Genomic DNA, 17,492 nt, shown 5'->3' with positions numbered 1-17,492 from the left:
CCCAGCAATGTTAAACAGGTGCAGACACCAACAAGTTACATCATTTCAGTAGAAGCAGTTCCACCAGTGGCACACAGTAATGATGAGCAGGTCCAGACAGCAGACCATAATATTCACTATCACTAATCACACTGTTCATCAGAGTTTATAAGCAGAAATTAAACATGTCCTAGTGGCACCAATCATGTAGAAAAAGTGCAATTAACAGTCCATAATATTCACTATCACTAATCACACTGTTTATCAGAGCTTATAAGCAGAAATTAAACATGTTCTAGTGGCACCAATCATGTAGAAAAAGTACAAGTAACAGTCCATAATATTCACTATCACTGATCACACAGTTCATCAGCAGAAATTAAACATTTCTAAGTGGCACGCATTATGTTGAACAAGTGCAGGTAATAGTCCATAATATTCACCATCACTAATCAGACAGTTCAGGCATGAACAATAGTTTGAATGCACACGCAATTGCTTTTACAAAATTATTCTCAATGCTCTTACACTAAACATACAAATTATAAGAAACACACAAATGATATCAGATAATTGTCATCTTAACTATTACGAATACACAAATATCAGTAAACCTATAATATTTATGGGTGTCAGTGCAAGCCACAACAAGCAAGTAAAATAATATTTAGGAGATAAGTCGGTACCATTTATTTGGGATAGGAAAGGAAAACACACAAAACACACTCACTCATCTTTCATCCACATTAAGTACTACTGTGTAATTGAATAGTGTTAACTGTGTAAATGCAATTCTGTCCAAGGTTTGATGTTCGACATGTGTATCAAGTAGTAGTGGCAGCAATGTATAACAGTCAATAATAGTTAGTCAACGTCATAGTCATCATGTCAAGACCAATGTTTGCCAAGCCAGATCAAAATGTACGGTTGCTGAATAACTGTCAGTGTGCCAAGATATGCAAATGCTTCCTCTCTCCAAAAAAAAAGTATATACTGCTTAGTGATTTAACAAAGTGTGTGTGTAGACAATCTTCCTTCTACTTGAGTGTTCTAGTCTGCCATCTTCATCCTCCTTGTTCCATATAAACCAACAAAAAAGAAATGCTCCTCACTTACTTTACCTCTTATCCACCAAAACTCCAATAATCATCAGCATCACATAATCTTAATACTTCAATAATACCTCTTACGTCGATACATATAAACCTTATCATCAATATCATTTACCTTACCTCTTGTCCACCAAAACTCCAATAATCATCAACTTCACATAATCTCAATACCTCAATAATACCTCTTCAACACGTCGATACATATAAACCTTATTACCAATATTATTTCACTTCCATAAGAACTCTTACCTCTAGTCAGTCTCTTCGAACAAGTACAGATAAAATCCTAGTGCAAACTTCAATTCATCATCCCATGCAATCCGAAGACACAGTGTCCACACACAACCTCTGTGTAATCCATCTGACCCAAATCTTCTACTCATTATGAATTATAAAATACATTTTGGTTACCTTGTCCATCATTAAACAAAAGAAATGCATACACGACCTCTGACAGACTTTAGTTCGAATAACACTCAGTAATTAAGTATGATTACGGAGTGTGAATGATCATAATATTTCACAGTGTGTACACCACTTCAAGAATCATGGCAGAAGCAAACATGTGGAGTATTTTTTTGTGTCAAGATGTCACTTGCTATTTCAATTGCTCACGAAGAATGCAGTGTAATAATTGTTAATGGTCTAAACCTAGTATCGGTATGTCATGTCGTTAGCTTCCTTCCTATTAGCATAAATTTATACAGCTTTCATAAAACCTCCAGCTCATGTGACTTCTATGAAGTTTCTTGTACCAATGTCGTTCGTCGAATTATAGCAGTTCATTTTCTTATCTTAAAAATACAAGGCACTGAGCGTAAGCAAAACATGCAATAGCGAGTAAATATACCAGTAGAGAACAGAATGTCAAAAAGTGGATGCAGCACAATTCCTATAACGAGGCTCTGCCAAGCGAATAATCTATAATTAATACCATAGTGTGACCAAAACTCTATGTTTGTACACAGTTTATCAGCATTTCTATATACTCTCCTGGAAATGGAAAAAAGAACACATTGACACTGGTGTGTCAGACCCACCATACTTGCTCCGGACACTGCGAGAGGGCTGTACAAGCAATGATCACACGCACGGCACAGCGGACACACCAGGAACCGCGGTGTTGGCCGTCGAATGGCGCTAGCTGCGCAGCATTTGTGCACCGCCGCCGTCAGTGTCAGCCAGTTTGCCGTGGCATACGGAGCTCCATCGCAGTCTTTAACACTGGTAGCATGCCGCGACAGCGTGGACGTGAACCGTATGTGCAGTTGACGGACTTTGAGCGAGGGCGTATAGTGGGCATGCGGGAGGCCGGGTGGACGTACCTCCGAATTGCTCAACACGTGGGGCGTGAGGTCTCCACAGTACATCGATGTTGTCGCCAGTGGTCGGCGGAAGGTGCACGTGCCCGTCGATCTGGGACCGGACCGCAGCGACCCACGGATGCACGCCAAGACCGTAGGATCCCACGCAGTGCCGTAGGGGACCGCACCGCCACTTCCCAGCAAATTAGGGACACTGTTGCTCCTGGGGTATCGGCGAGGACCATTCGCAACCGTCTCCATGAACCTGGGCTACGGTCCCACACACCGTTAGGCCGTCTTCCGCTCACGCCCCAACATCGTGCAGCCCGCCTCCAGTGGTGTCGCGACAGGCGTGAATGGAGGGACGAATGGAGACGTGTCGTCTTCAGCGATGAGAGTCGCTTCTGCCTTGGTGCCAATGATGGTCGTATGCGTGTTTGGCGCCGTGGAGGTGAGCGCCACACTCAGGATTGCATACGACCGAGGCACACAGGGCCAACACCCGGCATCATGGTGTGGGGAGCGATCTCCTACACTGGCCGTACACCACTGGTGATCGTCGAGGGGACGCTGAATAGTGCACGGTACATCCAAACCGTCATCGAACCCATCGTTCTACCATTCCTAGACCGGCAAGGGAACTTGCTGTTCCAACAGGACAATGCACGTCCGCATGTATCCCGTGCCACCCAACGTGCTCTAGAAGGTGTAAGTCAACTACCCTGGCCAGCAAGATCTCCGGATCTGTCCCCCATTGAGCATGTTTGGGACTGGATGAAGCGTCGTCTCACGCGGTCTGCACGTCCAGCACGAACTCTGGTCCAACTGAGGCGCCAGGTGGAAATGGCATGGCAAGCCGTTCCACAGGACTACATCCAGCATCTCTACGATCGTCTCCATGGGAGAATAGCAGCCTGCATTGCTGCGAAAGGTGGATATACACTGTACTAGTGCCGACATTGTGCATGCTCTGTTGCCTGTGTCTATGTACCTGTGGTTCTGTCAGTGTGATCATGTGATGTATCTGACCCCAGGAATGTGTCAATAAAGTTTCCCCTTCCTGGGACAATGAATTGACGGTGTTCTTATTTCAATTTCCAGTAGTGTACCAAATTAAAGAGTACTTATGACAACAAACAGAAATGTAAAAATATGCAATCCATTTGCAAAGCAGCAAATATATATCTTACATAATAAACAGGTCATTAGCATCATATCAGCATAAGCAAATAAATGTTCATATGTAATCTTAATAAGTAAACATGAAGGCGCAAGCAGATAAATCACAAAGTATAACTTACATACATAACTACAGTCAGCACAATTAATCATGTGACAATTATAATTTAAATAAATAAGTACAGCAGGCACATAATTAAAAAATGTGACATCAGTAAAAGAGCATAGCAGCCAAGCAATGCATAATATACACAAGTAACAACCCTACTCATTAATCAATCATTGTCAAAATCAGTTAATGTACGCAAGCACGTTGCTTCACAAGTAAATTCATAGAACATGAAATTTAGCACAAAGTCTGAATCACGTAATCGCGAGCAGCAAATTACGTCCAAAGTACGTACCTAAGTGGAAATATGTTACCTGAAAAATAAACTTAATTAATAGTTACCTTTTTAGTATATTAGTTTCTTCTTCGAAATTACATTCTTCCTGAAATTTTCTCGATAGCAAGTCGTCCTAACGTCGGACATGCACAGAATTTACCTGAAGTTCTTAAATATTTTATACAACCGTATCCTCAAAAATACTGAACGTTAATAACATAATTCATCAAGTCACTATAGCTTTATACTGAATTTAATCGGAGAAATTAGACTGTGTATTTGTTTACGGCTGTCAGTGCATTCGCACTGAGCGCTCGATCAGCTGTAGGCGCGTGACGTAGGAAGTAATTGTTTGCGGTCAACGACTGCCTTGTGCGGCGCGCAGACTTGACTGTTGCTTTGAGTATGTGCCGCCGCCAAAACACAGCGCGGTATCCTTGTATTCTCTGCATGTTTACGTATAACTGTTGGTTTCTCGAAAGTCTGTCATTCCACAAAAATTTTAACGTTAGATATATGATGTATTCCCTTAGAGCGCCGAGATTTAAGAGTTTCTACTTCAACAGTGTTATCATCTATAATATTGCGAACTCTATATGGACCGTTATAAAGAAGAAAAAATTTGCGACACAAGCCTTTTCCTTTGTGAGACAAACGATGAGACTTAATTAACACCTTTTGACCAACTGACAAGGTTTTTAAACGACCAGGACGTTTAGCTGATTTCTCTCTTCTAGCAGCCGCAGAAGCAATATTTTGCAGAGCCAGGTTCACAACTTCAGAATGCCGCAGTTTCCGTGTAGGCTGAAAAGGAACGATTTCAGAAATGCGATTTGTCAGTGCTTTGTTTTTTAATATCAGTATAGGCGGTAAAGAAGTTGAGTCATTAGGAAGTTCATTCAGAATGTTTCGAAAAATATGAAGATAATGATCCCAAGTTCTGTGATTCTGATGACAATAAAGACGACACAATTTATTGATTTCCTTCATCCATCTCTCTGAAGCGTTAGATTGAGGGTGAAAAAGTGAAATGAAAATTGGTTTAATCTTACGACGCCGTAGAGTACGAAGCCAAATTTTAGAGCGAAACTGTGATCCATTATCTGATATAACCTTATCAACATGACCCACTTCTTTAAGAAAATGTTTGATGAAAGCGTTAGATACTGAACAAGCTGTTGCTTTGCGTAAAGTTGTAAAACACACATATTTTGATGTCAATTCCACTGCTACGAAAATGTACGCAAAACCATTAGTAGAACGAACCACAGGACCGAACAAATCGACTGCAGCCATCTCCTTCAATTTCTTTGGAATGATAGGAAACAACGGTGCTCTGTGAGAAATAGTTGGCGGCTTAGCCTTTTGACATAATTTGCATTTGGCAAGAACAGATCGAACTGAAGTAGCAATTTTCTCGTAATTTATGAAAGCATTTTCTGGGACGAAAGTGTGAATAACTGAAATGCGTATACCAAATCAGCTTATTAACCCACTCATCAGGAATACAAACTAACCAAACAGAGTTGTCGACCGATTTTCGTTTAAAAAGAATATCACTGCGAACTAAATAATGTTGTCTAATCGCTACGCTTTCCTTTCTCCTCCACTTCTCTTTAATGTCCTTTCAGATTGGATCCTTATTTTGTTCCTTAGCGATGTCCTGGAGCGAAGAAGAAATAAAATTCTCAAACGCAACACCTTGAATATACATCAAACAATAATTGTTTTCCTTGCAGTCCTCTTCAGCACTTTGTTTCAAACCCATAGGTGCACGTGATAAAGCATCAGCAACAATATTTGAAGAACCCTGTATGTAAACAATACTAAAGTCAAATTCCTGTAGGTACAGCGCCCGTCGTGACAATCTTCCATGAGTTAATTTTGTCGACATAAGAAATTCCAGAGCTCGATGATCGGTGTAAACCTTAGTATGTCTGCCATACAAAAATATGCGAAATTTTGTGAAAGCCCAAACAACAGCCAAGGATTCAAGTTCCGTAATCGAATAATTCTTTTCTGATTTAGAGAGAACACGACTTCCAAATGCAATAGTTTTCTGTACTACAACGCCGTTTTCTTCTCTCTCTTGAAATAAATGTGCACCTAGGCCTTTGTATGATGAGTCCGTCGCCAAACAAAAATCCTTAGATAAATCCGGATGTGAAAGAAGTGGAGCAGCAACTAAAGCATCACGAAGTAGTTCAAATTCTGTCTGAGCTTCCTCATCCCAACACCAATTAGAATTCTTTCCAGATAATTCACATAAACGAGGTGTGGCCAAATTGTCCAATCTAACAAAGCATCTAAGAAAATTACAGACACTAAGGAAACTACGAACATCACGTTTTGTGGTAGGAACAGCATAATTACGAATAGCGTCTAGTTTCTCTGGATCAGGAAGAATACCTTCTGTAGAAATAATGTGACCGAGAAATTTCACCTGAGAACGACCAAATTCAGATTTTTCCAAGTTCACTGTAATCCCAACTCGTGCAAAAATACGTAATAATGAATCCAAAATTTTGCTGTGTTCGCTCCAAGAACGTTTAGCAATAAGAATGTCGTCAACATATGAAGTAATATTGTCACGAAGATAAACAGGTAAGATTTCGTTTAAACTACGAATGAATGCTGCAGAAGATACAGTAAGTCCAAACGGTAATTTCCGAAACTGGTAACAGTTACCAAAGGCTAAACAGGCAGTATATTTTCTACAATCAGGATGGAGTTCTATTTGCCAAAAACTTGCGCGCATATCAATCGTGGATAAAACTTTAATTCCATGGAAATGTTGAAGAAGTTCATCTAAATTTTTTGGACGGTCAGTTTCAGGAATGATGATATTATTTATCTGTTTGGAATCCAGAACCAAACGAATTGACCCATCCTTTTTATGAACAACGTGTAATGGGCTGATATAAGGACTGACTGCTGGCTCAATAATGCCTTGATCTATCATGTATTGAAGTTCACTCTTAACCTTGTCTCTGTAAGCCAAAGGAATAGCGTACGTTTTCCCCCGAAATGGTGTGTGCTCTTTTACTTTAAATGAATATTGTAGGCCTTGTATAGTTCCTGTGTGATGACTAAATACTGTAGCATGTGAAGCCAAAATATGGTGCAGCTCTTCTCTTGCAACGTCTTCTGGCACTTCAGCTTTCTTAACCTTTTCATTAATTAATTCTTCGCTATTAATTATATCATCCATCGCGTCTCTGTATCTATTGTCATTGTCATGAATAAACACACTGTCGTCATAATGCTCAACGAAAACATCAGAAGTAAGAAACCTTAAACATTTTGTATCTGATTCAGATCTTGTTAAACACTCGAAAAATTTCAAATATTTCGGCATTCCGGCAACAGTCAAATTCACACTTCCTTCTTTAAAGTTCAAAATTGCCTTACGTGTGTTAAGAAACTCCATACCTAATATAATTTGTGTACTGAGTAATGGAACAATAATAAAATTAGCAGAAAATTCGTATCCTTGACAAATGAAATTTAAGTTGGTCTGTTGTTTGACTTCCACACTTTTTCCAGAAATCGCTCCTCGAATTGTAGTTTTAGAAACAGGTAACACAGGGCAAGCAATAGTTCTTACACATATACGAAAAACTGATTCACTAATGACATTCAGTGGGCTCCCAGAATCTAAAACTGCAGTGAACTTATTCTTACCCACACATACTTCAATAACAGGATGTAAAAATGCGTCTACATTATTTTCCTTTTCGTCTAGCAAAATGTCTCTCATGTCTTCCAGGCGTACGTAGTGTAAAGTCGTAGTGTCATTACTTTCTGGACCGTCTATATTGCTGCCAGAAGCCGAAGCTGCAAGTCATTGTCGATTGTTTGCGTCACGTCTTTGATTATTCGCGTCATTTCGCGGATCAATTTCTACGATTTGCACTTGTCTCTCTGAAGTTCTGTCACGTGGAGGATGCCAGTTAGGTCCCTCCTGTCTGTTAGATACAAATTCTTGGTTGTGTCTGTTATAAAAATCTCTATTTTCCTGTCTATCTGAACGACTACTTCTTGTGTAATTTCGACTGTCACTTCTGAAATTATTGTTGTATCTACTACCCTGGTTATTTCTGTAGCACGAATTTCTATTACTGTATGTATAATTTCTGTCTTGATGATACCGATTACTGTTTCCGTATGATTGATCATTCCGGTAGGAATTACCGTTATTATAATTGTCTGTGTAATTTCTGTTAGAACGTCTGTTATTGTCATAAGGCTGGTATCTATTGTCCTGTCTGTTTCGTCTGTCATTCTCAAAATTACCGCTATAACGTCCGTTACGATCACTATCCCTTTTCTCTGAAAATCTATTGTAATTACTGTTACTGAAAAAATTACAAGAAGTCCCGTCGACGTTGTCATACTCAAGTTCTTGTTGCAAAGTCTTAAAAGTCTCAATGTCGTCTTTACATCTTCCGGCTAAAGCAATTTGTCTTAATGGTTGTGGCAGCTTAGTTAAACAAATGCGAATTAATTCAGTGCGGCTATAAGGGTTGGACAGGAATTGATTCTTTCGAATCATGTCTTCAAAGTATTCTGCCGGCGTGCGGAACTCAGACTGTTTAAAATTACGCTGCATAATAAGACTGTGTTTGACTCTGTCTTGCGTGTTTTCGGACCAATATGCCGATAGAACTGCATGATAAAAATCATTTAGATTATTACAATCTCTAATGAGTGCACGCATCCGCGTCGCCGGTTCGTTTTCTAAATATTCACACATAAATTCCAGTTTGTGACTTGGTGGCCAATTTGGTGGGAGTGCGTACATAAATTGATCTAACCATGAACATGGATATATGTCATTCTTAGAATTGCAGAAGATCTTAAATTTCCGAACAGTCAAAAAGTGTTATAGTCAAAGTTTTCGCCTCGTGGCGACAATGACCTACCGCGTCTGTCCCAGTCCCAATGTTGATTATTGTCAAGTTCGCGCGCCTGGCGCTCTCTTGTTGCATCCCGTAAATGAAACAAATTATTTTCTTCAAACCCCTCTGGTATCTGTGATTCTTAATTTCTTTTGCTGTCTTTTCCTACGATTTCGCCTTCAATTTGTTTGACTTGCTTTCGTAATGCCTCAAATTCCCTTTTGACGCGTTCATTAAATTTTCCCTGATTTTCAACATGCTTATTTATATTCTGGTACTCTTCGGTTTCTGCAAATGGCAATGGTGCTGTATCATCTGAATCTCTGTCCCCATTTAAACTAAGACTTGTCAATTTATCCGCAATCTCCTCAACTCTTTCCGATAAGTCACCTATTTGTTCTTTCTGTTTATTTACGTCTTCCGTAAGTGTCGCGACTCGGGTTTCAGTATTGACACATTTGGTAGTTAACGGTTCATATTGTTGTGTTAGGTTATTTAATCTGTCATTTGGTACGGATTCCTCGATTCTCTCAAATATTTCTTCCTTATCGTGTGCACGTTGTAAATTTAACTCTGAATATTTTTGTACTATCACGCGATCTCTTTCTTCCTGTTCTCTATCCTGTTCCTTTTGTATAATCTCTACTGCAATTAATCTATTATTGTGAGAATTCAAAATCAGTTGTACTTCTTCTCTGATTTCTTTCTTTAATTCATCTTTCATATTTTTGAAACATGTCCCTATTCGTGAGTCTAACCATGTTTCCATTGTTCCCATACCAGTTTTAATTGTTCCTATTTGTGATCCCAGTGAGTCTAACCGTGTTTCCATTGTTCCCATACCAGTTTTAATTGTTCCTATTTGTGATCCCAGTGAGTCTAACCGTGTTTCCATTGTTCCTATATCAGTTTTAATTTCAGATCGCAAAGTTCCCATCTGTGATCCCAAATGTAATATAGCACCCATCAACTGCTCCATGTTAATTGATTCGAAATTCTTTTCACCCCTAACATTTCCCGCGAAACCAACTTCTTTCGTCATAGCTGTAAAGCTACATGTGTTCAACACTATTTCAGAATCTTCTATCGTTAATCTCGTATTCTGTGAATTTTCTGATTGAGAAAAATTTTGAAATGGTTCTGGACTATTTTCCCGACTTATTAAATTGTTTTCCACTTCATTATTCATCACACTGTTCTCCTGTGTTGGCGAGTTCGCCATGTCAACAATTTCGTCATTCTCACTATCCATCATTTTTGCCTTTTTCATCGATCGCGTAATCATTTCTAAAACATACAAATCTCGTCACTGTACGAAAATTACACACAATGACTCTTTATCTCCAACAATACCATTTATACGAAATGTTTCCTTCAAACACGATTAATGAACAATTGAAATAATTGCACTAAATTGTCAAACCCGTAGACAAGACAACAAAAATTAAATTTTGAAAAATACCATTAGAAGAATGCCAATTACCAAATCTACACATGCAATATAGACTACAATTACTAAACTACAAATTACTACAATAATACTACTGTCTACTATTTTTACAATCAGAAGAATTCCAAGGGACGATCCTGGCAGGGTCGCCACGTGCATGGGGGCTTATTTATACAAATGAAAATAATTTTTATTTTTTGTAGCTGTATGTCCGATTACGCTGTTTCGTGAACGGTTGGCCCTGACTAGTATTTGTACGCAATCTGACTGCATAGAATAACAACAAAGAATGAAAGAAAATTTCCGTTACACAATTAATTAATTAAGTCCCCAGCAACTATAAAACGTACGAAACCAAAGCACAAGTGTAGTTGTTCTGTGTGTGGGAGTGTGATTCAACGTACACATCTGGCACGGTTCTTCTTCAACAAGACAAGAAATTTTAAATACCATTTATACCGAAGTAATTAAAAGAAAACAGAAATACTATAATTGCGCAAGAAAACCAGAATTACACTCTAATACAAGAACACAAGCCAGATACTTTGTTGACTGAACCTGTAATGACGCATTATTTACGACATTAAAATAAGAAAAAAAAACGAGTTTTGTTACCTTCATATATATTGATGCAAAGCACTCTAATCATTACAATATCTCCATTAGAACAACATCTGCTGTCTATCCCATCAAACAACTACATAAAACATGGAACAAGCACTCTCCACTATGACTTCTCGACAAGAACTTTTCACTACGACATCTCAGCAAGCACTCACTACTACGAGTTCTCGACAAGCACTGCCAGCGGAGGCGGCGGAATAATACTCTTTGGCGCAATCTCTGGCGCTGTGGCTCAGTGTAGCCACCTTTCAATGTTGGCGTCTGTTCTCGTCTCGAATTCTGAAATATTTGCAGGTTTTGCCGGTTTCGTTTCCTCTGAGTCAACAAGTGAGGATTACGAATCATGTGAACCAGAGAATTACTTGGAAAATGGTCGTTCAGCGCCCGTAGTGGTCACTTTATATCAGCTGCTTTAATAGTCTTCCCATTTCGGACAATGCAACGACCTAACAACTATCTGCTGGATAGTTGGGCAAAAAATAGTTAAAAGTGTCATGAGTGGACGATCATTTTAGCTTTAGGAAAGGTACAGGCATCATAGGGGTACTTCGGACCATGATATGGAAGCAAGACTTAAGAAGAATCACCATCATAGGATTTGTAGACCCAAAATAAGAGTTCGATAATGAATGATGAATAATGGTGCAACAGATTCAATTTTTTCAGGAAAATAGATGTAATCTATAGGGAAGACAGGTAATATACAATAAGTAAAAGAACCAAGACTTAACAGTAAGAATCGGAGGCCGAGGAGGAATCCGATTACAAAGGCTATAAGAGAGGGGTGAAGAGTAATAAAAGAACGGTGCAAGAGTGGGACTAACATTAACAATGAAAGGATACCAGTGATAAGATTCTCTGATGACTCCACAATACTCAGTGAATTTGAAGAATAATTACAGGAGGTGTCGAACGGAATAAACAGCCTAATGAGTATTCGCCATGGCGTGACAGTAAACCAAAGACAAAAGGAAATAATGAGCAAAGCAGAAGTACCATTAGCGATAAACGGAATATCAAAATTGGAACCCACGTGGTACACGAATCTAAGGAATTCTGCTATGATAAACCCTTTATAACGCACTGTTTTTTATCCACTTGACTACTTGGCGTGAAGACCAACTTAAAATGACACATTTCATAACAAAAAGGTTTTTATAAGACCTGAAGACGACGGCAAAGTTTGCTGAAACCGGTTGTTTTAAGTAAAGAAATATTTATGCGATCTTTGCTTCAGAAAGGTTTCAGAATTGAGTTACCTTGGAAACAAAACAGGACATAATGGATGAAGCAAGGAAGAGGTAAACAGCAGTGTAGATCACACCTCGCGGCAGGATTTTTAGAAGAGGTGGAGGTTCAACAGGTGAAACGGTGACGTTACTGCTGTAGGAGACCAAACTTTTGAGATGGTGCAGATGGCTGTCATATGCCCTACAGGGTCAGTGAAAGAGCAATATCTGAAATAACATATGTTTAATGTGTAAAATGTGCAGAGTCATATCTTCAGAGTTGCAGTCAGCGACCTGGCGTAGAAGCGCTCACACAGCGTATGTCTTATCAGCAAGTGTGACTTGCTGATAAGACATAAACACTGCCCAGGGTTAGTGCCACGACCGAGTGCTGTGCCCATGGCGGCTGTGTCGAGGAAGGCACTGCCCACCGAGATGTTCCGTGTTGACCTAGACTGGTTTTCATTAAGCGCTCTCGAAGAGGAATGTGTGCTTACGCAGATGCCGGCAGAATGTTTCAGACGGTGGGTGCCATAAAAGCGAAAGCCACGGATCCAGATCGACGACACAACCCACAGCCAGGGAAGCGGTACTATGCACAGCCAGCGAGGCGGTACACCGGTGTCACGCCCAATAGGTTGTAGGCGGTAGTCTGCAGTCAGTCGGTATGGCTCTTTTACGCCCACGTCCTGTTCAGTCAAGGCGACAACTTGCAACAGTCGCAGTTTGCTGTGACTAAGTCCCTCTACAGCCGGCTGTCTGTGGTCTCGGAGGCGAAGTCTTCATTCGGCAGCAGACAACACATCACAATTCGCCAGTCAGGCTATAACCACCGAGACTGTCATTCTGTCGCAATAAGAGATGGAAGCACTGAGAGTGAGACTTCAGGGAAGCTCATATTTAAAACCGGACATCACTTCATCATACCAGGTGATGCGGTCATTTGCTGTCATTCTCTCGAGGTGTCAGTGGACTTGTCTCCATTGTGGTATCTCAGCTATTGTACGTTCCCTTTGACTTCACGCTTTCCGTCCATAACAGGGCGCCGCTGAGCGACTGATAACGGAAGTTACAGGTTGCGCCTCCATAGTGTTCTCATACTTTGCGCATCTCGATTACGGCTCGGCTTGATGTAGCGATGTGTTACTAGCAGCAGTCTGTCTTGTGCAACAAAGCACTCGTTGCACGTACCAGATATCGGTTGTGAAACACGCTATGAGCCGGAAATGGTTCCTTCGCGTCCGCGCCAAGAAATAACTTTAAAAATTTGTATGTGAACCAGGTAACTGAATTTGCTGTGCAACAGCGTACTAGCACGGGCCAAGAGGGCATCCTTGGCAAAACAGGTATTTTTTATTGGCCTCAGAAATTTCTGAGAGTATACGTTTGAAGCACAAACACTGCCCTTACTATGGGCTGTGGGAAAACGGGAAAAGATGTACTAAATAAGGATATTGGGTGTATTGATAAGAAATGAGGAAGCTACCTCCAGACTCTGTGCGGAGCAATGTGTAAGACATCGACAATAAGAGGGGACAGTATTATAGAACATGAAGGAATAGCTCTGATGGTACTTGAGGATGCGATAGAGGGTGAAACTATAGAGGAAGACAGTGTTTGGAGAAAATTCAACGAATAATTGACGACATTGATGTATGTGGTAGCCGCGCTAAGTGGCCGCGAGGTTTGAGGCGCCTTGTCTTGGATTGCGCGGCCGCTCCCGCCGGAGGTTCGAGTCCTTCCTCGGGTATGGGTGTGTGTGTTGTTCTTAGCATAAGTTCGTTTAAGTGGTGTGCAAGTCTAGGGGCCGACGACCTAAACAGTTTAGTCCCTTAGGCATTCATACAGTTTGAACGTTTCTTATATGTGGTACGCAAATGTGGAGAGATTGACACAAGAGACGAAAGCGCAATTCATCACATGAAAATGGTCAGAAAACTGAAGACTCCCAGAGAAAAAGAAAAAGCTCTTACTTGCAAGAAACTAATAGAATTTTTTGAAGTTAGGACACAAACACGTGTTGAAATAAAATCAATAGACGAACACCTTCTAGATCACAAGTTCTTTAACTATTGGCCACTGCTTTCATTTACTTTATTATTAACAAACTGCACTTTGTGGCACCAGACTGAAGGTGATTTGCAGCGCAATTGTAACCGATAGTCACTAATAAAAGAAGTTGTGATCCAGACAATGTATTTACTACTACCTGAGTACCCGGCGTTGCCCAGGTATGTATTTATTCCAGTTACCTGTTAGTATATCTCCTCCTTCCCCCTTTCTCTGTCCACCATCCCCGCTACCTCTGTCCACCTCCTGCTCCTCCTCCTCCTCCTACTCCCCCTCCTCCTATCTGTGCCTACCACCTGCTTCCCGTAGCTATCTGTTACAAGTACCAAATTTGATCTAAATCGTTCCAGGGGTTTAGGATGAGCCTTTCACCCATGACTTTGCCCGCGTACGCACATGTCAAATATATGTCACATATATTTAACATATTGCAGTCGTATTTGTTCGAATATTTCACATCTACATCTTGCAAATTTCGCCCCGTAGTTTCATTTTCATGCAGCTCAATGTTTATGATGTCGCATCTCCTAAACTATGTCATGTACAATGATATATTTTTCCTCTGTAGCGAAGAAGTAATAGACTGAATTGTCATGGATGATGCGGCAGTGTTTCATGCATCTCAGTATTTAACGTCACATCTTCTGAACTATGTGTCTCACAATGATATACAGGTATATACAGCGGTATAAGTGCAATCTATGTGCAAAATGTGTTGCTTATAGAGTAAACAATAATGAAGAAATAAATTAAAATGTCATTCATGATGTGGCAAATTCTTTCGCAGTTCAATATTTGACGTCATAAGTACTGAGCCATTCGTCGTACAGTGGTATACTTTTGTAGGTTCATTCAGCGGCAGATATGAATACTATCTGCGAAAAGCTTTGGGAACAGAGTTATTAGCAACGGAGCAATAATTTTAAACGTCTTCCATGATGCGGTAATTTTTCACGCATTTCAGTGTTTACGACGTCATATCTCCTAATCTAAGTGTCGTACAATGATTTAATTTTTTGGTAAATGCAGTGGTATATGTAATACTGCCTGCAAAATGTGTCACGAATAGAGTAAGTAGAAAAGGAGGAATAAATTAAAACGTCACGCCTCATGCGGCAGTTTCACTGCGTGAACAGCGAAAATGTAGTACGCGATAAACTTCCTTCCCTTGTTGTGGGGTTTGTCAGCGAGAAAAATTTGGTAAAGGTACGAAATTATGTACGAAGTTTGTGGAAAGTCACTAAGTACTCTCTTTCTCAAATACTGGATGGCTAAACTAAGTGTATTTTCGTGTCGTGGGCTACACTGATTTTCCAACCATAACCCCACCGCTTTGACAGGTGGTTGGTTCATATTCCCCCCCCCCTCCCTCCCTCCAAAACATTCTTACCGGGTAGTAAATGATCTGTGTACCAGGTTTGGTTAGTAACGCTCCAGTGGTTGAGGACGAGATGTGTTGAATTATGGTTCAAATGGCTCTAAGCGCTATGGGACTTAACATCAGAGGTCATCAGTCCTCTAGAACTTAGAACTACTTAAACCTAACTAACCTAAGGACATCACACACAACCATGCCCGAGGCAGGATTCGAACCTGCGACCGGAGCATTCACGTTGTTTCGGACTGAAGCGCCTACAACCGCTTGGCCACAGCGGCCGGCAATTATAATAAAATATTCATAAGATGCAGTCCATCATTAAAATTCTGAATCCGCGACGTATTCTAATATCATAAAAGTCCTAACAACGCTGTTGTTAGTAACGCCAATTCTACCAAAATCTGCATAACATCAGTTTATACCGAAATTTCTTATCAAATATTGAAAATGGAGCACAATGAACCTAATCATTCATAATAAACATGTAATATAACCAAACCAGTTTCACTACTTCGTCTTCAGATATAGCCACAATTTATCTCTTTTCAACTACTACAAGCTAATGTAGCCAGGTTATTATTAAACCAGTAAATGTTTCATTAATATCCGTCACAGCGTCGTTGCATTTGGATTTACAGGAACTGCAGGCGCTGAAAAAACGTATGGAAGAGGAGAACGTGGCGTTGAGCGGCGTCTGGGGCGACCAAGAGGCGCGGCTGGAGAGACTGGAGAACAGGGTGGCCTCACTGGCCTCCAGGCTGGCCGACATGGACCAGCAGCTAGTCCAGCAGCAGGACCTCAGGCACGCAGTCCAGGTGCCAGGTACTCAACGCCCGTCTACTCCTAACGTCACTTTTTTTTGTTCTTTTCAGTTATCAGGTCTTTTCAGTTATCAGTCTTTCGACTGGATTGAAGCTGTTACCTTCCTTGTGCCAACAATTCCCAAATCTACGCAGGTACTGCATCATATATGGTTTGTATATCGAGTCTCTGTCAGCAGCTGACAGCCCTACTGCTCCTTCTATAGCTACAGCCGTATACACATCAATACTCTGTAAATCACTGGGTAGTGCACAGCAGAGGGTACTTTGGATTATAGCTGTTATTAGCGCTTTTACCCGTTCCATGGAGAGTGAGAAGAGTGGTTGCCCAATTTCGCTGTAAGTATCTAATCCTTGTCGTCACATCTCCACGCCAACGAAACGTAATGGTTGCAGTATATTCATAGTTACATTACTTAATATTGCTTTCCGAAACATGCTAATAAGGTTCCTCGGGGTAGTTTGAAGCTGTCGCCAGTGATGGAACGAAATCCTTGAAGTTGTCACCAATGGTGATAGAAAAACGTGGAAGCCGTCACAGGTGGGGAGAAACGTGTAAGCCCTCGCTAATGTTCGGACGAAACAATAATTGCTTATCTTCGATACCGAATGATGGAATAAGCCATTGGAAGCCATCGCCAAGGACTGGAGAAAAAGTGAACATACGGTGATCCTCGTTGCAAAATATTATGATTATACACTTTAACTGGTCACCTGTGACTTCTCTTAACTACAACAAATTTTTATTGTCATTGCAATTGATGGACAGTTTGTTGAGAGGAGACGTTGGAGCCGATGGTGGAGACGGACCGACGAAAAATATGTATCCATTGCGCTAATCTATGGGACGGAACTGTGAGTGGTGATGCTGGAGCCAGTGGTCGCGATTGAGCTGGTGAATTATGTTTGTCCTTGTCACAACTGTCAGCCTACTTCAGACGTTGGAAAATTGACGCTCAGGGTTACTGTGAATAATAGGTTTACTGAAAAGAAAATGAACCTTCCATTTTCTTTCTCAGGAGCTTAACTGTCACAAACTTAAGAAACAGTTATCAATAA

At 40.6% G+C, this 17,492-nt stretch overlaps 1 protein-coding gene across 1 annotated transcript in view; it reads left to right on the top strand.

Annotated features, from left to right (window-relative positions):
- Positions 1-17,492, top strand: part of LOC124805608 (TNF receptor-associated factor 3) — a 57,587-nt gene that overhangs the window by 17,832 nt on the left and 22,263 nt on the right. The window contains exon 7 of the mRNA XM_047266175.1: positions 16,251-16,434. Within this exon, the coding sequence (XP_047122131.1) occupies positions 16,251-16,434 (184 nt within the window). The remainder of the gene's footprint in view (positions 1-16,250; positions 16,435-17,492) is intronic.

The sequence above is a fragment of the Schistocerca piceifrons genome, chromosome 7 (assembly GCF_021461385.2).
Source record: "Schistocerca piceifrons isolate TAMUIC-IGC-003096 chromosome 7, iqSchPice1.1, whole genome shotgun sequence".
Classification (NCBI taxonomy): Eukaryota; Metazoa; Arthropoda; class Insecta; order Orthoptera; family Acrididae; genus Schistocerca; species Schistocerca piceifrons.
This window is presented reverse-complemented; position numbering and strand designations above follow the sequence as displayed.